Here is a 23,245-nt window from a genome sequence, read left to right as displayed (position 1 = left end):
ATTCTGTGTTTCCCTCTCTCTACCTCCCCCACTTGCACCCTGTCTCTCTCAAAAATAAACAGGGGCGCCTGGGTGGTTCAGTCAGATGAGTGCCTGACTGCAACTCGGGTCATGATCTCACGGTTTGTGAGTTCGAGCCCCGAGTCGTGCTCTGTGCTTATGGCTCAAAGCCTGGAACCTGCTTCTGATTCTGTCTTCCTCTCTCTCTGCCTCTTTCTCTTCTGCTTACACTTTGGCTTGCTTTCTCTCAAAAATAAAAATAAAAAAGAAAACATTAAAAAAATAAACATGTTAAAAAAAAGAAATGCACTGTCTGTCATGTCTGAGCAGGTAGTGGGTCCAGTATGTAACCCACGACAAATCAATGTGTTTTTTTTTCTAGTCATGAATAACTACTTCTGGTTTTCATTTAGTAATTTCAATGGCTATATTTAATACTATGTATAATACATATAAGTCCATATCAGGGCTCTTTTCCAATCTCGTTCTTAATAGCTAATAGTCTTAACCAATTTTCATTTGCTAAATATGGAATTTGGGCTAGTGAGTCATCCATATTTAGTTAACACAACTGTATAATGTTCAGATAATATATCTACATATTACAAACACAAACATTAAGCCTGTGCTTATTGTTTTTTCCTGTTCTAAAACACCTTCTTAGAGGATACCAAAATTTCACCAACACACAATTGTGACTAAGCATGTGAATGAAATCTTTTTAGTTTTAGGAAAAAGAATCAAATTAATCCTAAAAAGAAGAGAGATGCTGACTCCAAGAGTACTAAGATTAAGGAAACCAAGAGGGACATCCCTCTGGTTCTTTTCAATTTGATGCCATTCATGAAATCTTTAATTCATTTTATTTTTTTAAATGTTTATTTTTGAGAGAGAGAGAGAGACAGAGAGAGAGAGAGAGAGAGTGAGTGGGAGAGCAACAGAGAGAGTGGGAGACACAGAATCTGAAGTAGGTTCCAGGGTCTGAGCTGTCAGCCCAGAGCCTGATGTGGGGCTCTAACCCACAAACCATGAGATCATGACCTGAGCCAAAGTTGGATGCTTAACCAACTGAGCCACCCAGGCACCCCATGAAATCTCTTTTTAAACTGAGTTCATATTCATAAAAAAAAAAAAAAAAAATTATAATGGAGAAATTTATTTTTTCTTTCTCATGTCTTTATAGGGAGGCAGGGTTCATAAACCAAATATTAGAAGACTGGCAATGTTTAATGCAATAGGCATAATCAACAATATAGTTCTTGAATAACTAGCACACTTTAGCCTCTAGCACCTTGTATACCAATGAGTCTATGCAAAACCAACTGATGAAAACTGTGGTCTGAGCTAATACAGCTCAAATGAAGTATTAGAATGACAGAGTGAAGCCAACAGGTCTGGATCCTGATCATTTAAATGAAACGAAAGAAGAGCAGGCAGTAATTGGTCGATCAACCTTTGTATCACCATATTATCCCTAGAGAAGGCTTTAATACAGCCTGAAAGATGCTCAGTGTCCTCATGTAAGGCATAAAATGTTCTTCCCAAACTACAGACTTCTTTATAAATTAAAATGATATCCTTGAAACTATCTAGATCAGATATAAGACAGTTGCTCACTAGTTAATATCCCAGCTTAGATTTTCTATTAATCATTGTCTCAAAATATGGTTATGAAAAAGAACATAAGAAGATCATAAATTAAATGTGTTCTTTTTCATTTAATAATCACAGAGGATGTTAAGACCGCAGATCAATTTGCTTCTAAAATGATTTAAACAGGAGTGCCTGGGTGGCTCAGCTGGTTAAGTCTCTGACTTGGGCTCAGGTCATGATCTCATGGTTTTTGAGTTCGAGCCCCACACTGGGCCCTGTGCTGACAGCTCAGAGCCTGGAGCCTGCTTTGGATTCTATGTCGCCCTCTCTCTCTGCCCTTCCCCCACATGCACTCTTTCTCTCTCTCTCAAAAATACAGTTAAAAACAATAAATAAAATGATTTAAACAATATTGACTACTATGGTTGGACATAAGCTTATTTATTGTTTATAAAATATAATATAAAGAAAACAACACTTTAAAAAAGGCTGAATGCTGATAACAGCAAATCTTTCGAACTAAACTGCATTCAATTGTTTGGATGGCAGGATCTCACCACAGATTCAGAACTGTGTGGACAGCAATTCGATGAATATATGTTTTAAATTTTTTTAATGTTTACTTATTTTTGAGAGAGAAAGAGCGTAAGCGGGAGAGGGGCAAAGAGAGAGGGAGACACAGAATCCGAAGCAGGCTCCAGGCTCTGAGCTATCAGCACAGAGCCCGACGCGGGGATGAAACTCACAAACTGTGAGATCGTGACCTGAGCCAAAGTAGGATGCTTAACCGACTAAGCCACCCACGCGCCCCAATTCCATGAATATTTTTAAATGAGCACAGAAGAATTTAAAATAGAAAACATTTGAAAAATAGCAAAATAGGAAACATTTTTCTTCAATTGTGCAGGACTAAAGTATGGCAAAATGGTACAGTTCTTCACCAAATGGAACCATTAATTTCTTCATAACCTTCAAGCAACAAGGCCAATGGCTAATAAGACTCCAACGGTGATTCCAACCAGGTCCACAATTTCTAATCTATTTATTTATTTAAACTATTTTTGTATTTATTTTTTTAGTATTTATTTATTTTGAGAGAGAGAGAAAGAGACAGAGACAGAGAGAGAGCACAGGAGGGGTAGAGAGAGAGAGAGAGAGAGAGGGAGCTAGAGAACCCCAAGCAGGCTCAGCACTGTCAGTGCAGAGCCCAATGCGAGGCTCAATCCCTAAACCGTGAGATCATGACCTGAGCCAAAACCAAAAGTCGGATGCTTAATCAACTGAATGACCCATGCGCACCTATTTATTTTAATTTCAATTAGTTAACAGACAGTATAATATTCGTTTCAGGAGTAGAATTCATCACTTACAACACCCAGTGCACATCACAAGTGCCCTCCTTAATACCTATCTCCTATCTAGCCCATTCCCCACCCATCTTCCTCCATCAACCCTCAGTTTGTTCTCTATCATTAAGAGTCTCTTGTTAACCTGTTCACTCTTAACTGCTATCTCTCTCTACTTACTTTCTCAGTGGAATGATAAATCATAATATTAGGGGCCAAGGAATTCTGGCTTTATCTTGGTAATGAATGAACTGTTTGGGGGAACTAAATGATCCTCAAATGTAAATTTCTGGTAAATTCTTTGTTTTTGTGGGTAGCAGAGCCAGCTGATCCACAAGACCCATTACTAGCACATGGATTACTATTCATCTTCAAATCTAAATGTGTGAGAGTTTCTTCTGCAAGCACCCAGAGGAATGAGCTTCTCAAAATGATGCATATAACTCACACTAAACTAAGAAAGATATTTAAGAAGGCAACTTTGCAGGGCATTTGGGTGGCTTAGTTGGTTAAGTGTCTGACTTCATCTCAGGTCATGATCTCATGGTTCGTGAATTCAAGTTTTGCATCAGGTGAGCTCGAGTCCAGCTTCAGGTAAAAACACGAGCTCTGCTTCAGGTGATCTCTGCTTCTCTTTCTCTCTCTCTCACCCCGCTTCAGGTGACCCCTTTCTCTCTCTTTCTCTGCCCCTCGTAGGAATGTCTCTTGCTCTCCTCTCTCTGTCCCTTGCTCTCTTGCGCCCCCTCTCTCTCAAAAACAAATAAACAACAAAACAGTAACTGGTGTATAGAAGCTATTTTCTGTGTTCAAGAAACTAAAAAGCTGTATTTTTGTGCCTTGGGTTTACACTTCTTTAAATACGTATCACTTGAAAACAGTTGGGGTTGGAATATCTGGAATATAAGGAGGAAAAAACTCTCAGCTTCAGAAGGACTCCCCAATATTCCTTTGCCGTCATCATTAGAAAGGCTAAACCCAACTTTATAGCTAAAGAAAAGTTTCTCATGCACCATCTTTGTCTCCATCAGAGTAGGAGATGATGTCTTGTTTTAAGATGGTCTCGGCTGAGAGGAATGCTATAGAACCAACATGTCTGCTTTGTTTGAAGAGAACTAAAATAATCTTCTCACACAAGGTTTAGTTATATAGTGCAGCTGCAGTGGGTGGTTTTACACATCTCTTAAAGTGTAATTTTAAACAGCCCCAAACTAAATATGTCCCAGGACTACAAAAGTTCATCCTAACACATTTAGTTACTGCAGAGATATTACCATATTATGGCCTAACGAAGATTTTATTATAGTTGTATTTCAGAACATAGAAATGACCTATAATAAAACCTTCATTGTCCTAAATGAGAGATCTTCTCATCTCACATCAACATTAACAAAAGGTACATTGGGGAAGATGGCTTTTTTTTTTTTTTAACTGGTCGGCTTGTAGGCTTTTTATTATAAGAATGGTGCTCCTCTTTGAGAATTATCGATGGGAAGATAATCTTACCCAAGTAATAAGAATACTGATTACAATACTGTAGTGTATACATCAATCCTAGACTTACCCTTAGAAGCAACTCTGCCAATATACAGCCGACAGCCCACATGTCCACACCTACACCATACATTCTAGCTCCAAATAGTAACTCGGGGGCCCGATACCACCTGAAGAACAAAAAGAAATATTGTAAGTTTTGTTTGTTTATTTATTTATGAATGAGACAAAGAAAGAGCATGAACATGGGAGGGACAGAGACAGAGGAAGACACAGAATCTAAAGCAGGCTCTAGGCCCTGAGCTGTCAGCACAGAGCCTGACACAGGGCTTGAACCCACAGAGCACGAGATCATGACCCGAGCCAAGTTAGACGTTTAACCAACTGAACCGCCCAGGTACCCCAGAAATATTTTAATTTTAAAATGAATTTTAAAATAATTTAAAATGAAATTATTAAAGTATTTCTTGGAGAAAAGTCCTCAGCGAAACATCATCCCACTGATGAAATTCATGTTTACAGATATAACTCAAGAAAAACTGGCTGTAAAACCGATCAGTTCCATACTAGAAATTAAACACATCCTTGGTCCATTCACTCTTCCACTCTTAGATGACTGGACACCTTCTTTCTCCTGAAACTTTCAATACCATCTTTCCCCTAAGCCTATAATCCTACTTCCAACTTCACTGAAAAAAATTCAAGTAATGGGGAAAAAAAAGAATTATTTTTTCAAAAGAAAAAAAAATTTTCTACAGATTCACCTATAGTCATTTGTATTCACACAACCTGCCTTTCCATCTGTAATTACAGCTAAATCATCCCGGACTGTTTTTTTTTGTTTTGTTTTGTTTTGAAATGTTTATTCTTTTTTTTTAATGTTTATTTTATTTTTGAGAGAGAGAGAGAGAGAGAGAGAGAGAGAGGCAGAGCACGATCAGGGGAGGGGGAGAGAGAGGGAGGGAGACACAGAATCTGAAGCAGGCTCCAGGATCTGAGCTGTCAGCACAGAGACCGACGAGAGGCTTGAACTCAAGAGCTGTGAGATCATGACCTGAGCCAAAACTGGACGCTCAACCGAATGAGCCACCCAGACGCCCCTATTCTGGACTATTTTAAAGCCAGTATCTCAAATGTGGGTACTAGAGAACTTGCTCTCTTGCTTATTTTTTTTTCTTCTTTTTTTTAACATTTATTTATTTTTGAGAGAGAGAGAACATGAGTGCGGAGGGGCAGAGAGAGAGGGAGACACAGAATCTGAAGCAGGCTCCAGGCTCCAAGCTGTCAGCACAGAGCCCGATGCAGGGCTCGAACTCACAAACCGTGAGATCATGACCTGAGCCGAAGTCAGCCGCTCAGCTGACTGAGCCACCCAGGTGCCCCTCTCTTGCTTATTTTAAAGAATACTGAAATTCTCTCCATTTTCTCCCACATCAACGTTTTCTTCTTCACTAGACTTTTACCAATAATGTACAAACAACATTATTTCTTCAGCCTGAGGAAATAAACTAAAAAACAAAGTAACAACAAAAAATTCTCTGGGCCCTACCTCCTCCAATAGCTGTCTCCACATTCTCTAGTTATTCTGAAAAGCTGTCTGTTCTTACGGTCTCCAATTCCTACTCTCTTATCCTTTCTTTTTTTTTTTAATGTTTTATTTATTTTTAAGAGAGAGAGTACAAGAGGGGGAGAGGCAGAGAGAGAGGGAGACACAGAATCCACAAAGCAGGCTCCAGGCTCCAAGCTGTCAGCACAGAGCCCAACGTGGGGCTCAAATCCACAAACAATGAGATCATGACCTGAGCCGAAGCCGGACACTTAACCAACTGAGCCACTCACACTCAGGCTGCCCCATATTTTCTTATCCTTTTAAACCCTTTCACGGAGGAAATTTCAGATCCTTAAAACAGACTTGGAAATTAACAAATAACATCCTGACTAGAATTATAAAATCTGTCCCTATCTATTTCATTTGATTGTTTTTAGTTTTTATACATAAAAAGTATAAAACATGAGTACTAAAAACATGAAAACTCCAGTTATCAATGTACTGCTTTAGAGAATTTTTATTCATACTGAATGATTTAAAACATGAAATCACTTAATGACCTATAAAATAAACACAATTCCCCCCCCCCATCAGGTAAATATGTAAAAAAATAGCCACTACAGTTCCAGCCAACCTAACTAAAATGTAGAAGTGGTATAAATTAGTCCCAAAACTTGTTAGGTAAATGTCTGAAAATGGACTTAATCGAACTCCATTTGAAAAAATGGCTGTATTTTTTTCATTGTGGTTAAACGTAAAGAGGTCCATGTTTTTAGCAAAACACCAACAATAATTCCTGAACTCTGCCGAGATATTTTAAAGAAGCCAAATGATGCTCATTTGTGATTAATATCCTACACAACAAGGGGCACCTGGCTGGCTCAGTCGGTAGAGATAGGACTCTCAATCTCAGGGTCATGAGTTCAAGCCCACGTTGGGCCCACGGAGAACTTGTTTAAAAAAAAAAAAAATCCCACACAACGTAAGTTTTCAGTGTTTTAAAAAATTCTTACCTGGTTACAACCTGATGTGTATATGCTCTATTGGGGCTCCCAAATGATTTGGCCAGGCCAAAATCTGCCAGTTTTAGAACTCCATTTTCATCCAGCAACAAGTTATTTGGTTTTAGATCCTGTACATGGAGGTTTTAAATAAATACATAAGCAGGGCACAAGAGAATATTATAACAATACACTTAGTTGGCTTAACTTTAAACTTTGCAATAACAGGGTAAACCCCAAATTTAAATAATAATCAATATTTTTCTCACTGATATAAAATCCTACCAAAGAAAAATTAAGATTGGTTATATTACTTTGGTGAGACCTTGGATCACTGAGCTTCAATTTACCTACAAGGTTGCTGTGACAGCCTAGTGTAATGACTATCAACTCAACAAAGAGTTGCTGCCATCTGAACTTTGGTAAATAAAAACATTATGCATTTAGAGAGGATGAGGAATATATCCTTCAAAATCTATACTATAAGGATATTAGCAATAACCTCAAAGGGATCCCAAGTTTAGGATATGAGGATTACTGACTACAAATTATATATTCTCAGCTATTTATCTAAACAGAATATCTAAGAACATCTACCTATTAGATTATCAGTCTTGTTTCAATAGCTGGATGTTTCTAACAATGACTCAACTATTTCAGAAATTTTATTACTTCATAGATTTTTAGAGTTCTTAGAAATTTTGTTTTTCTAAAAAAATTTTAGGATTGTGTAATTTAATCCAGATTCTCACTGTATTTTTTTTTGTCACAACAATACAGCACAAAGAACACTGGAGTTAACCCAAACATCTAGATTCTAATACTCTGTCAGTTACCAGCTACTGACCTTGAAAAAATACATATAACCTTGGTCAGGTGACTTAGCAACTTAGCTCTTCATCTATGAAAAAAATGAACTGGGCCTCTTCCATTTTTAAATTTCACATAGTATTTTAGAATCCTCATAGCACCACCTCCTGGAACAACTGAAGGGAACACAGAGGAAGAAGGTGGGATAAAATGGGGTCCAGCTGTATTTTTAACAATTTACATATTCAGACCATTTATGTAATAATTGGCTACATAAACCTTGACTAAAATATAAAGAATCAATCATACTTGGTTAAAAACCTTACCCTATGTAGAATCCAATGTTGATGTAAATATTCTAACCCTTGAAGAGTCATTAACATGTAGGCTTTGATGTGTGATGGTGTCAGCACTAGACTATTATCCTTTATTATCACCTGCAAAGCCGGTATATAATATACAATTATTCCAAATAAATTATATCACATAAAATCATTTACAGACATAAAATCAATTTATCCGTTCTTACAGAACAATCTCAAGAAAGACTGCCTAACTCTCCTTAGGAAGCACTGTCAGAATTTCAATGGTTAGGAAAAAATCTCTTCTGGTGCTTTCTCTCCTCCTGTTCTGTTTAAAAGGCACTAATAGTGAACATCTGTTGTTTTGCTTGCACCAGGATGTACAGCCCCTTCTGATAACAGCATTCATCATTTGTTTGAATGTAAAACAGGACTGACTACTACCTGTGGCCTCTAGAGCTAGATACAAGACCCAGGCACAGGCAACCACCAAACTGAAGCCTGTTATCCAGGACACTGGTTTAGGGATGGACATGTGATCCTAGACAAGCTAATTAAAGAGGCCAAGTACTTCTGCTAGAACGAAAAAGGACAAAGTACCTTCTCTTTCTTTAGAGATTAATAAACTCTAAGGATCTGAGCCTGAAGTGCCTGAGCCACTATATTGAGAAATTAGGCACTATATTGAGAAGGAAGGCAACAAAGTAGAAAATAGAGCTAAGTTAAAGTCCAAGACTGAGTTCTGATGGCATTATTTGTGAACTGTACTTAAAGACAGTTTATTCCTAGATTTTTAAGTTATACTAGCTAAAAATTCCCATTTTATTTTTTTAGAAATCAGATTTGGATAAAAGGTATCCAAACTGGCAAGAAGAAATAACTTTCATTGTTTGCAGATGACATAATACTATATATAGAAAACCCTAAAGATTCACATAGTATTTAAAGAACTACTAGAGAGCCTAAATGTCCATCAACTGATGAATGGATAAAGAAATTGTGGGGGCGCCTGGGTGGCGCAGTCGGTTAAGCGTCCGACTTCAGCCAGGTCACGATCTCGCGGTCCGTGAGTTCGAGCCCCGCGTCAGGCTCTGGGCTGATGGCTCAGAGCCTGGAGCCTGTTTCTGATTCTGTGTCTCCCTCTCTCTCTGCCCCTCCCCCATTCATGCTCTGTCTCTCTCTGTCCCAAAAATAAACATTGAAAAAAAAAATTTTTTTAAATAAAAAAAAAAAAAAAAAAGAAATTGTGGTTTATATACACAATGGAGTACTACACGGCAATGAGAAAGAACGAAATATGGCCCTTTGTAGCAACGTGGATGGAACTGGAGAGTGTGATGCTAAGTGAAATAAGCCATACAGAGAAAGACAGATACCATATGCTTTCACTCTTATGTGGATCCTGAGAAACTTAACAGAAACCCATGGGGGAGGGGAAGGGAAAAAAAAAAAAAAAAAGAGGTTAGAGTGGGAGAGAGCCAAAGCATAAGAGACTCTTAAAAACTGAGAACAAACTGAGGGTTGATGGGGGTGGGAGGGAGGGGCAGGTGGGTGATGGGTACTGAGGAGGGCACCTTTTGGGATGAGCACTGGGTGTTGTATGGAAACCAATTTGACAATAAATTTCATATATTGAAAAAAAAATAAAAATAAAGAACTACTAGAACTGATAAGTGAATTCGGGAAAGTGGCAGGATACAAAATCAATATAGAGAAATCTGTTGCATATCCAAACACTAATATGGAAGTAGCAGAAAGAAAAATTAAGAGAACAATCCCATTTGCAAAAACAAAAAAAGAAATCAGATTCAGGTAAAATATGCCCTTTTTGGTGCATAGTTCCATGAGTTTTAACAAACATATCCAGTTGTATAATCACTACCATAATCAAGATAAGAGTTCTATAACCCTCACTCCCACCCCCAATTGCCTCAGGCCCCACTGTACCCAGTACTTCCCTCCACTCCAATCCTGGCCACAACTGATCCAATTTCTATTCCTTTAGTTTTGCCTTTGCCATAATATCACATAAATAGAATTATATAATACATAGCCTTTCGAACCTGGGTTCTTTCATTTAGTACAATGCATTTGAGATTTCTCTATACTGTTGCTTAATTGAGTAGTTAATTTCTTTTTATTCCCGAACAGTATTCCATTATATAGATATACCACAGTTTGTTTATATATTCACTATACAAAAGTGAGTACTGGATAGTTACCAATTTGGGCAATAATGAATAAAGCTAAACATCTGTGTACCAACTGATTTCTGTGTAGACAGGTTTTTGTTTCTCTTGAATGCCTAGCAGTGGTATTGCGAGATCGTACTTTATGTGTGTATTTAACTGTTTAAGAAACTGCCAAACTGGGGCGCCTGGGTGGCGCAGTCGGTTAAGCGTCCGACTTCAGCCAGGTCACGATCTCGCGGTCCGTGAGTTCGAGCCCCGCGTCAGGCTCTGGGCTGATGGCTCAGAGCCTGGAGCCTGTTTCCGGTTCTGTGTCTCCCTCTCTCTCTGCCCCTCCCCCGTTCATGCTCTGTCTCTCTCTGTCCCAAAAATAAATAAACGTTGAAAAAAAAAATTAAAAAAACAAAACAAAACAAAAAAAAAAACTGCCAAACTATTTTCCAAACTGGCTGTACCATTTTGCATTCTCACCAGCAGCATATGAGACTTTCAGTTGTTCAACATCCCTGGATTGTCAATTTTTGAGATTCAATTAATATTAAGAAAAACCGTAACATTTTAATTTCTCAAAAACAAAAATTTGTCTTTCAAAAAGATGATATTCTGTAATAATATGGAAATTCTGAAAGACCGGATACTCATTTATCTAAAAATAATGTCAATAAAGTATAGGGAACTTGGGGGCGCCTGGGTGGCGCAGTCGGTTAAGCGTCCGACTTCAGCCAGGTCACGATCTCGCGGTCTATGAGTTCGAGCCCCGCATCAGGCTCTGGGCTGATGGCTCAGAGCCTGGAGCCTGTTTCCGATTCTGTGTCTCCCTCTCTCTGTGCCCCTACCCCGTTCATGCTCTGTCTCTCTCTGTCCCAAAAATAAATAAAAAACGTGGGAAAAAAAAAAAAAAAAGTATAGGGAACTTGGTCAACAAAAATGCTCTGAAATCCAAATCTCTGTATCTACCACTGGGAATATGGCTAAATGACTCAAAAGATCTTTCACTTAAGAATACTGGGGCACCCGGGTGGCTTAGCCAATTAAGCGTCCAACTTCGGCTCAGGTCATGAGCTCGAGGTCTGTGAGTTTGAGCCCTGTGTCGGATTCTGCACTGACAGTGTAGAGCCTGGAGCCTGCTTTGGATTCTGTGTATCCTTCTCTCTGCCCCTCCCCCACTCACGCTCTGTCTCTCTGTGTCTCAAAAATAAACAAACATTAAAAGAAAAAAAAGAGGGGCGCCTGGGTGGCGCAGTCGGTTAAGCGTCCGACTTCAGCCAGGTCACGATCTCGCGGTCCGTGAGTTCGAGCCCCGCGTCAGGCTCTGGGCTGATGGCTCAGAGCCTGGAGCCTGCTTCCGGTTCTGTGTCTCCCTCTCTCTCTGCCCCTCCCCCGTTCATGCTCTGTCTCTCTCTGTCCCAAAAATAAATAAACGTTGGAAAAAAAAAAAATTTAATAAAAAAAAGAAAAAAAAGAGTACATTCACATTTAGGGATGCCTGGGTGGCTTAGTCAATTAAGCGTCTGATTTCTGATTGTGACTTAGGTCATGATCTCACAGTTGTGAGACTGAGCCCCAAGTAGAGCTTTCAGCTGGCTCTGGAGCTCCCTCTCCATCTGACTCTACCCTGTGTGCTCAAACACAAATGCTCTCTTTCTCTCTGTCATTCTGGTGGGGGCGGGGGAGTACATTCACATTTCAACAAAATTAAGCACTCCTTTGACTAACAGTATCTTTAAACATAGAAAATAAACATTTAGGTTCTCTTTTGATTTAGAGAGAAAAAAAATTTCTCTACGAATCTTAATCTTACCTCCAGATCAGTTTCCATAAAATCAAAGACAAGGCTAATATTAGATTTATGTCCAAACGCATCAAGGAGCTGCAAAGCAGTATTAAAAAAAAAAAGATCAAAATCTGATTCTCTATTAAATACTTGAAAATTATACCAACCAAAGTAATTTCAAAAAATTTAAACTAGCATTGGACTGCTGATATTTCCCTGTTAAATTTGAATTATTTTATTAAATTTGACATTTATCCTTTTTCCCCCCTAGGAATTAGTACTTTGAAGCACAAAAATACTAAACTTTAATATTTTTAAAAAGTCACTAGGAGTCCCTGCGTGGCTCAGTTGGTTAAGTGTCTGATTCTTGATTTCAGCTCAGATCATGATTTCAGGGTCATGAGATCCAGCCTCGCATCAGGTTCTGTGCTGAGCATGGAGCCTGCTTGAGAATGTCTATCTACCCCTCTCCTGCTCACGTGCTCTCTCTCTCTCTCTCTCAAATAAATAAACAAACATTTTTTAAAAAGTCACTAACTACTTAAATTCTCCTCCAAAATTTTCAGTTATAATTAAGAAATCATTAATGAAAATCTCACCTCAGTCTCTAATTCAGAAAAATTACCATGCTGAGTATTTAAGAAAATCCTATAAATAGCATAGCAGCTATCATTCATTATATGCCATCTCTATGCCAGGCACTATTTTCCAGGTACTTTGCACACATTCAATAAATTAACTAGTCTCGCAACAACCCTATGAGGTAGAAATTATGGCACAGAGTCGTAGGGAGCTTACTCAAGCTTATGCATGTTAGAGCTCTCTAGGCTTCAAAATAATTTTTGACAAAATTAAATCTATTTCATCAGTTGTACGGTTTTAAAGACACTGCCTCCAGTTCAATTAGAACAAAAAATACATTTCGGCATGATAAACTTTTAAGCTTTTTTACAAGGCTCACCTAAAACAACTCATCTTGCTGAGCCTTCAATCAACAACTACCACATTCAGAAATGGCAGGGTCTCATATCCCAGAAACAATGTAGATCATACTCACACCAATTATATTTGGATGACTTAGCTCCTGTAATAATTTTATCTCTCTTAAGGCTGTTCTATTTATACCTATATAAAAAAGCAGAGCAAAATGTGAAAAGCAATTCTGAAGTCTCGTATCTTCTTACAAACATTTTTTGGGGAAAGGTTAGTCTTTCGGGGAATAGATATGCATATTCTACAGAAAAATAAGGGCTACTTTGCCAATTTTTATGACATCTGGTTTTCTTTTATACTGCTTTATTTTGAAACTAGCTTCACACAGACTATGATAAATGATGACAAAAAGTATTCACTTTGCAGCATATCACTTTAGAAGACTGCTGGAATAACAGGTGTCGGCTTGTAACATGAAGACAATATGTCAAGAGCTTCCTCCTTCTTACATTATGAATATTAGCAACAGATTCTTGATGGTAACAGCAAAACAATGGTAAGACAGTATCTTTCCCAAAACAAAAGATAGAATTCCTAATTTAAAATAAGATCTGGTACTAGCTGTTAAATAGATGATGGATCCTTTTTATAAAGACTAGTTCTTGATGACTAAATAAGACTTAACACTATAGCACACAAGGGTGTGGAAGGGATAAAGATATTTTCCTCCATACATTTATTCCAGAGTGAGTTTTCTGTACTTCTATGAAGCTATATCCTGAATTTTTAAAGTAATTAAAAGCTAAGATAAAGAATAAACTGCTTACAACAACACGTTAAACAGTAATGAAGACTGCAAGACAAGCCAGTGATAAATAACTTTGCTATGTTCCATTTACTCAGATGACTTGAGTGACTTACATGACTCTTAACAACCAAATGGTGGATATCACCGATATCCTGTCTCTATCCCGAGTCTACTCTTCTAGCACCCTGCAAAAACTCTACCCAGAGCCACTTAGAACGCTAATACTTGAACTTCCTCAGTGAGAAGAAAAACTTACCCTGTTTGGTCAGATTACATTAAATACTCACCATCTTTAGCTTCTGATCTATGTCCAAGTTTAATCTGGTAGAGGGGGAAAAAAAACAAACACTAAAAATGTGTTAAATTATTTTACACTTCATGAGTAAAATACAAACACTTCAAATACATAGCCACCGTAAAACATGTAGCAACTTACATGTAGCTAGTAAGCAAGAAGAGAGTCGAAATCACTAATTTGAAAAGCAAAATTAACAATATAAGAAAGGATCAAGTACCTACCATTCCTCACTCTTTAAGTTTTTAAGTTATACATTCAAATAATGGACTTAAGAAAATAAATGTCTCCTGTATCTTTGCAAGATTAAATGTGGAAAAGTAACTGAGGGCATCCTGATTAACAAACAAAAATATCACTTCAAGGTAGCCTATTTGGGAGGAAATACATAACATATAAACATAAAATAACATGTTTAAAAAAATGTTTATGTATTTTTTTTGAGACAGAGGGCGCACGCAAGTGGGGGAGGGGCAGAGAGAGGAAGACAAAGGATTCAAAGGCTGCTACATGCTGACAGCAGTGAGCCCAATATAGGGCGCAAACTCAAGATGCACGAGACCATGACCTGCGCCGAAGTCGGATGCTCAACCAACCAAATAAGCAACCCTGGCGCCTCTAAAGTAACATGTTTATTAATATGCCCAATAATATGCTCTTAGGGCAACAGTTTCTAAAAAGCAAAATTACAAATTAGGAATACAAAAAATGGTTTAACTGTTGTTACCATTAATAAGTGTAACAGTAAAAAAATAAGTATAACAAATTGCATTAATAGGTTCCGGCTTACACCAGTCTCTTACTCACTGCTTTATACAATGACTAAATGCAATCAAGAATACTAAAAAACAAAACAAAACAAAATAAAAAAGAACAACTACTTCTGAAAAAGCTATTGTACCTAAAAAACTAAATACAAACTGATTGCGGCCACTGTGGAAAACAGTACAGAAGTTCCTCAAAAAATTAAAAATACAATTACCACAGGATCCAGTAATTTCACTACTGGGTATTTACCTACCTAAAGAATATGAAAACACTAATTCAAAAAGATATATGCACCCCTGTGTTAACTGCAACATTATTTACAAAAGCCCAACTACAGAAGCAACTCAAGTGCCCAAGTGTCCATCTATAGATGAATAATAAAGATGTGGTACATATATTCACAATAGACTATTACTCGGCCACAAAAAAGAAAAGAATGAAATCTTGCCATTTACAACAACATGGATGGATCTAGAGGCTATAACACTAAGTGAAATAAGTAAGAGAAAGACAAATGCCATGTGATTTCTCTCATACGTGGAATTTAAGAAGCAAAACAAACTCAAATAAAAAAGGAGACAAAACCAAGAAACAGATTCTTAACTACAGAGAACAAAGAGAAAAGGTAGGGAGAATGGGTGAAATAGGTTAAGGGGATTAAGAGTACACTTATGATAAACCGTGAGTTACGTACAGAATTGTTGAGTCACTATATTGTACATCAGAAACTAATGCAACACTGTATGTTAGCTATACTGGAATTAAAAAAATAAGATCCTTGATAACGATAAAAAATATAGATTAACAGACATAGAAAGACATCTCCCTATAATACTACAGACACAACTTTTTACGTAAAGATAGACTAGTATAGCATCAAAAAATATAAGGCACTTTAGGAATAAATCTAACAACAGATGTGCTAAGCCTTCCAAAACTAAATTATAAAAGAATATTAAAACATGCTTAAAAATGAGACCAAAATAGGGGCGCCTGGGTGGCTCAGTCGGTTAAGCGTCCGACTTCGGCTCAGGTCACGATCTTGCGGTATGTGAGTTCGAGCCCCGCGTCGGGCTCTGTGCTGACTGCTCAGAGCCTGGAGCCTGTTTCAGATTCTGTGTCTCCCTCTCTCTCTGACCCTCCCCCGTTCATGCTCTGTCTCTCTCTGTCTCAAAAATAAATAAACGTTAAAAAAAAATTAAAAAAAAAAAAAAGACCAAAATAAACAAATGCCACATTCAAGGACAGCAAAACTCAGTACTATCATAAATATACCAAATACATAAATTTTCTTTAAGTTCAATGCAACCAAATCCAAATCTCAACAGCATTTTTTAAAGAACAGTGACAGGGGCACCTGGGTGTCTCAGTCGTTTAAGCGTCTGACTTCAGCTCAGGTCATGAACTCACAGCTCATGAGTTCAAGCCCCACATCGGGCTCTGTGCTGACACCTCAGAGCCTGGAGCCTGTTTCGGATTGTCTCCCTCTCTCTCTGTTCCACCTCCGCTGGAGCTCTGCTTTTCTCTCTCTCTCTCCCAAAAATAAATAAAGATTACAAAAATTTAAAAAAGGAAGGAAGGAAGGAAGGAAGGAAGGAAGGAAGGAAGAAAGAAAGAAAGAAAGATGACAAATCGATTCTAAATTCTACATGGAATATTAAGGAGCTAAGAACAATTTTAAAAATTATTAATTTTCTGAATTAAAAAAAAATTTTTTTAATTTATTTTTGAGAGAAAGAGACAGAGCAAGCAAGGGAGGGACAGAAAGAGAGGGAGACACAGAATGTGAAACAGGCTCCAGGCTCTGAGGTGTCAGCACAGAGGTGGACGTGGGGCTTGAACTCATGAACCACGAGATCACGACCTGAGCCGAAGTCTGACACTTAACCGACTGAGCCAGGAAGGTGCCCCTAAAATTATTACATTTTCCAACCACAGTAAAAATATATTAGTTTCATGAAGTCATCTACTTCATCACCCAGATTAAACAATTATCAGTATTTTGCCACACTTATTTCATTATTATTGTTTTTAAAATGTTTACTTACTTTTTTTAATGTTTGAGAGAGAGACAAAGCGCGAGTGGTAGAGGGGCACAGATAGAGGGAGAAAGAATCCGAAGCAGGCTCCAGGATCCGAGCATTCAGCACAGAGCCCAATGCCAGGCTCAAACTCAAGAACCTCAACATCACGACTTGAAGCCAAAGTCAGAGACTTAACCAACTGAGCCACCCAGGTGCCTCAATGTTTATTTGTGAGAAAGAGAGAGAGAGTATGCTAGCGCATGCAGGTGGTGGAAGGGCAGAGAGAGGGAAACAGAGGATTCCAAGCAGGCTCCATGCTGAGAGCAGAGAGCCCAACATGGGGCTCGAACTCGCCAACCATGAGATCATGATCTCAACCAAGTTGGATGCTCAACCTACTGAGCCACTCAGGTGACCCTCACTTTCTACATCATTAATCTCTGCCCCCCTTTCTGTTGGCTAAAATGTTTTATAACAAACCTCACATTTCATGTCATTTCATCCCCGTGTACTTAAGTAGGCACCTCTAAAATATGGACATTTTCTTACATATGCAAAATGCTATCTCATACCTACAAAATTATTAATAATGCCTCAGCACCATGTAATATCTAATTCATATGAAATTCTGATTGTCAGAAATTTCCCAAGTGGCAGATAAAGTAGACAAGGTAATTTTGAAGAAAAACAGGTATGTGCAACTTACCAGATTTCAAGCCTTTTTATAAGGCAGTAATAATTAAAGACACTATAGTACTTGAGCAAGGATGGAAAAAAATCAATCAATGGAAAAAAAAGTACGGTGCCCGGAAACAGATCCAAGTATATAATGGAACATGGCATTACAACTAAATGCAGAACTTCGTGTTACAACTCACCAGGAAAAGGACATACTATCAATTATGCTGGGTCAGCAAGGAAAAAAAAACTGGATCCTCATATTACACAAAATAGAAAAATTAACTCCAGATGGAACAAAGACCTAAGTGTGAAAAGCAGTATTTTAAAATATTTAGTAAATAGAATCCTTTACAAACTGCAGGTTGGCAAGCATACAAAATGGAAACCCATGAAGGAAAAAAATGGACAAATTCAACCAGAACAGAATTCTAAATTTCTGTGCTTCAGAAGATACCATATATAAACTAAAAGTCTAGTTGAAGACTGGGAGATGATATCTGTAGTTTGTATTTTTTTTTTTTAAACGTTTATTTATTTTTGGGACAGAGAGAGACAGAGCATGAACGGGAGAGGGGCAGAGAGGGAGACACAGAATCGGAAACAGGTTCCAGGCTCTGAGCCATCAGCCCAGAGCCCGACGCGGGGCTCGAACTCCGGGACCGCGAGATCGTGACCTGGCTGAAGTCGGACACTTAACCGACTGCGCCACCCAGGCGCCCCTGTGGTTTGTATTTTTGACAAAGGGTCAATGCCCAGAATATATAAAGAATTCCACCAAATCAACAGGAAGGAAAAAATGTAAGCAAGCTAACAGAAAAACTCATAGGAGACAGTCTAAAAAGTTAATAAATCTAAGAAAGGATGATCAATCTAACTGGTAATCAGAGAAATTGAAACAATTATTTTAAACAATTAAGTTAAACAATCATATACTATTTCTGATGCAGGTAATTGACAAATGTTGTAAAATCTGACAATACAAATATGACAAGAATGTGGGGAGGAGGTCAAACTAGTCCAACCACTTTGAAGAGCAATCTAACAATATGTGGTGAGGCTGATGCTATATATTCCCTAAAAGAATAATAATTCATAGTTGGCTTCAAATAAGGATATATTCTCTAAAGAAACTCACATGAATAGGAATGTCTATAGGGCTATTTTAAGGGAAAACATAAAGACAACAAAACAGCCTAAATGTTTTATCAACAAGAATTTGGATGGGCAAATTTTACTGTAGTCATATGATGAAATCTAATCACCAATGATCATAAATAAACCAGATCTACAGTATCCATGTAGAAGATTTCAGAAATAATGCTGAATCAGAAAAACAAACTGCAAAAGAAAATTTATATATGGGGGGTTAGGCAGGCAGGCAGCCAGCCAGCAAGTAAACAAAATACTCCAAAAGGCCACTAATACAGGATTGGTTAAATAAATTGGGAAACGTAAATTCAGTATGATCTGTTTAAAAAGATGAGGTAGAGACCAAGGCTATTTTATAAATTTCAGTAGAAATTAAATATTCCACTTACCTCTATGACATCTTAAAAGTCCAAGATACAATAGGTGAAAGAATACAGAGTATTCATTTTTTGTAAAATTAAGCACAAATGTTAGTAAATGAACGAGTAAAAATTTTGAGTGTTGGGAGGGGAAGGTCCAAAAACATCAAATCTATAGCAGAAAGAATGCCTAAAACGAGGTTTGGGGGGGGGGTGCTCAAGAAATAACGATGTAAGCAAATTATTTAATGAAACAGAAATAAGTAAATACCAGAAAGGGGTGCCTGGCTGGCTCAATAGGTGGAACATGTGACTCTTGATCTCAGGGTTGTGAGTTCAAGCCCCAAGTTGGGTGTAGAGATTGCTTAAAAAGAAGTGAATTTTGGGGCCCCCAGGTGGCTCGGTTGGTTAAGCATCCAACTTTGGCTCAGGTCATGATCTTGTGGTTTGTGGGTTTGAGCCCCGCGTCAGGCTCTGGGCTGACAGCTCAGAGCCTGAAGCCTGATTCGGATTCTGTGTCTCACTCTCTCTCTGCCCCTCCCCTACTTGCACTCTGTCTCTCTCACTCTCTTTTATCAAAAATAAATAAACATTAAAAAAAAAAAAGTAAATACCAGAGGCAAATTACAGGAGTTGAAAGTGATTGCTCCAAGGAGTGAAAAACAGGGCTAGAAGAGTCAAGCACCTTAAAAAGCCTTGGCCTTTTATTTTAAAACCACAAAGATGTATTATTGGAAATAAAAATTAAATGTAAAGGAACACCTGGCTGGTTCAGTAGGAAAAGCATGTAACTCCTGATCCTGGGATGGTGAGTCAAGCCTTATACTTACTGGGTGGCAGAAATTACTTAAACATAATATTAAAAAAATAAATGTACGGGGCACCTGGGTGGCCCAGTCAGTTGAGCATCTGACTCTTGATTTTGGCTCAGGTCTTTATCCCGATGTAGTGGAATCGAGTCCTGCACCGGGCTCCACACTGAGAGTGGAGCCTGCATAAGACATTTTCTCTCTCTCTCTCCCACTGCCCCTCTCCCTTGCTCTCTCTCTCTCTCAAAATTAAAGAAATAATAATAAATAAATAAAAGAAGATTCCACTGTGAGTCACCGTCAAGGGGTAAAAGTCTATGAAAGAGAAACAGGACGGATTTTAAATCCTAACTTATGTTAAAAACAAGCAAAAAAAACCCCAAACAAAACAAACCCCACTAGGATTTTCAGACAACTACAGAACTCAATATACTAACACTGAAGGAATTATATCAATCTGGTTAATCATTTTTATTTTTTATTTATAGTTTTTAATGTCTTATTTTATTTTATTATTATTATTTTTTTAATTTTTTTTTTTAAACGTTTATTTATTTTTGGGACAGAGAGAGACAGAGCATGAACGGGGGAGGGGCAGAGAGAGAGGGAGACACAGAATCGGAAACAGGCTCCGAGCCATCAGCCCAGAGCCTGACGCGGGGCTCGAACTCCCGGACCGCGAGATCGTGACCTGGCTGAAGTCGGACACTTAACCGAATGCGCCACCCAGGTGCCCCGATTATTTTATTTTTGAGAGAGAGCATGTATGCGTGAGCATGGGAGCATGAGAGAGAGAGAGAGAGAGAGAGAGAGAGAGAGAGAGAGAGAGAGAAAGATGATCCAAAGCAGGCTCTGCACTGACAGCACAGAGCCCAATGCCGGGCTCAAACTCACAAACTGCAAAATCATGACCTGAGCTGAAGTTGGACGCTTAACTGACTGAGCCACCCAGGCACCCCAGGTTAATACATTTTTAATAAATGTCTACAAAACTACTGGCCACAGACCAAAGTATTATTTGAGTGGAAGTAGACACACAATAAGTTGATAGATAAGAGGACTTCAGATTTTGATAAATGTTATGAAGATAACGGAGAAATATGGCAAAGAAGACAAGGGTGACCAGTGAAGGCCTCTATGTGGAACAGACATGTGAGTGAGTTTTCAAGATTAGGAATCAGTCATGCCAAGTTTTAGAGGAAAAATATGCTAACCAGAAGGCAGCATATGATGCTGCAATGATCCTGGGAACGAAGTGAATTTAATGTGTTCAAGGGACAGAAAGGTCAGTGGGGCTAGAATATAGTGAACCACGGGTAGAAATAAAAACCTAACTTTAGAAAGGGTCAGAATAGATTAGGCTTTTACACAGGAGTAGCTACAGTGCTGGATTACAGAACATAAATTGGGAAATGAAGCGGAGAGAAGCCAGAAAAAGTGAAAAGACAAAAATAGCAAAAATAACTGTGCAAAGGGAGATAGGAAGTCAGGTATTAAATGAATCAGGGGGAATATGCTTCAAAGGAGTTAGGAATTTTGAAGGAGAAACAGATTCAAACAGCAACAGGAACAATAAGAAGGTGGAGATCACCTCCCCCAACAGGCACTGAAATGTGACAACAGCCTCTCTTTCAGAGGATTACTGATTTCAGTAGCACAGGAAAGAACATGCAGCCTGGCATCAAAACACCTGGATTGAAATTCTAGTTTTATCAGTTAGGATCTGTGTCAGCTTGACGAGTTACTTAATCTTTCTTAGCTCAGGTATCTCAAGTATTATATAGGGATACTTTATTTCACATGGCTATTTTGAAGACTAAAAGAAAAAACGTAAGTGAAAGTGCCTGACATGTAGAAAATAAGCTAAATATGACTGAAGTTTCTTGAATGAATCCAAGTCAAAAAGCTACAAAAATAATTTTTTAAAATGATAATGATAATGCTCGTAAAAGCCTTACATGGAAAATCTGTACACAGAAAATACAGATGAGGGGCGCCTGGCGGGGGGCGGGGGGCGGGGGGCGGTTCAGACCATTAAGCTGTAGGACTTGATTGTGGCTCAGGTCATGATCACACGCTTTGTGAGTTCGAATCTGCTGGCAGTAGAGTCTACTTGAGATTCTTTTTCTCCCTCTCTCTGCCCCTCCTCCCCCTCTCAAAATAAACTTAATAAAAAAAAAAAGAAAGAAAGAAAATACAGACGATGCACAAAATGGATGCAGGTGTGGCAGAAACGGGTGACCTGGGAAGATAAGGATATTAAAATAGTTCTAAGGACCCAACAGATGAGTCCTTGTCCCCCTTACCCACGTATGAGTTTAAAAAGCAAACGTAACATACAGCTTCCTCTTTATTTCAACTAATGGAACAACAACAAAAAACTAGTTCACCCGAGTTCCATCTTGGAACACAAAATACTAATAAATTCTACCTTCCCCGAAAATGACATAAATAACTCCTCATGAGCAGAGTACGGTCAAGAGTAGTAAAAAGCCCCTGCAAGAGCTCACACACACAGATATGCTCGGAGACTCCAGGAAAAATAACAGACGGTAACTCACTTTCTTAATGGCGACAATTTGGTTGGTGTTCTTGTCTCTGGCCTTGTAAACCGTGGCAAACTAGAGAGAAAAGCAGAAACAATCTAAGTTCGTGGGAGCTCTTTTGTGTTTGCCTTTTCACTTTTTCAGATCCGGAGAAGCAAACACCCCACGGCTGTTGAAGATGCGCGGCTGCTTGAAACGTGGTGAGGCGATAAACTGCCCGTTCCAGTCTATTCTTCAGAAAGGGAGGACCACTCGGGGGCTCTCCTCTAGGGTACATACACGGGCAGACTCGCCCAAAAAGAAGGAAAAGCCAGGCCAGTCCTCTGACTTCCACCAGAAAACGTGCGAGTGTGTCAGGCGGCTCCGCGCTCTCGGCTCAGGCCCCCCCGAATCCCGCCCGGGAACCTCACCTGTCCCTCCCCGAGGAAGTCCAGTTTTTCATAACGCTTTGCTCGCGACTTCACGTCCACCGCCATCCGTCGCACGAAACGCGACTCCAACCGTAAAGGGCGAGCTCCCGAGACAGCAGGAATTTAAAGCTACCTTAGAGCCTCCAACAGCCACTTCCGTTGACGGAGAGCCGACGCTTTACTAGCTCCGCCCCTACTTCCGGTTTGAGCTGGATGCTGCTAAGTCCGGCCAGAGCTTCCCCTACGGAAGCGGCGCGAGTCAGGCCTGTTGGCGTTTCTGCGTGGTCCGCGCCGCGTCTCGCTATAGCCTGCTGGTCCCGGAAGCGGAATGTTTTAGGTGGTGACTGTAACCCTGTAACCCTGTACGGTTTTAAGTTAGATATTTCCTTCACTACCGGAGACAGGTCA

General features: G+C 38.9%; 1 protein-coding gene across 7 annotated transcripts in view; it reads right to left on the bottom strand.

The window, feature by feature from the left end:
- CDK7 (cyclin dependent kinase 7) overlaps positions 1–22,990 on the bottom strand; it is a 42,358-nt gene extending 19,368 nt beyond the window's left edge. For 4 of the 7 annotated variants that reach the window (XM_047087552.1, XM_047087541.1, XM_047087512.1 and 1 more), the window contains exons 1-8: positions 22,838–22,990; positions 22,443–22,502; positions 14,084–14,144; positions 13,113–13,180; positions 12,083–12,151; positions 8,117–8,227; positions 6,993–7,111; positions 4,501–4,600 (exon numbers count right to left, since the gene is read on the bottom strand). In XM_047087552.1, coding sequence (XP_046943508.1) covers positions 4,501–4,600; positions 6,993–7,111; positions 8,117–8,227; positions 12,083–12,151; positions 13,113–13,180; positions 14,084–14,144; positions 22,443–22,502; positions 22,838–22,903 — 654 coding nt within the window. In that variant the 5' untranslated portion in view covers positions 22,904–22,990. The remainder of the gene's footprint in view (positions 1–4,500; positions 4,601–6,992; positions 7,112–8,116; positions 8,228–12,082; positions 12,152–13,112; positions 13,181–14,083; positions 14,145–22,442; positions 22,503–22,837) is intronic. The other 3 variants (XM_047087531.1, XM_047087560.1, XM_047087568.1) reach the window with 2 other exon arrangements.
- Positions 22,991–23,245: the final 255 nt, after the last annotated feature.

This window comes from Lynx rufus, unplaced genomic scaffold, assembly GCF_022079265.1.
Source record: "Lynx rufus isolate CCGP_SWC_20201006 ecotype Redwood Valley unplaced genomic scaffold, mLynRuf1.p SCAF_1, whole genome shotgun sequence".
Lineage (NCBI taxonomy): Eukaryota > Metazoa > Chordata > Mammalia > Carnivora > Felidae > Lynx > Lynx rufus.
The sequence above is the reverse complement of the archived record's forward strand: the minus strand, read 5'-3'. Positions and strand labels throughout refer to the sequence as shown.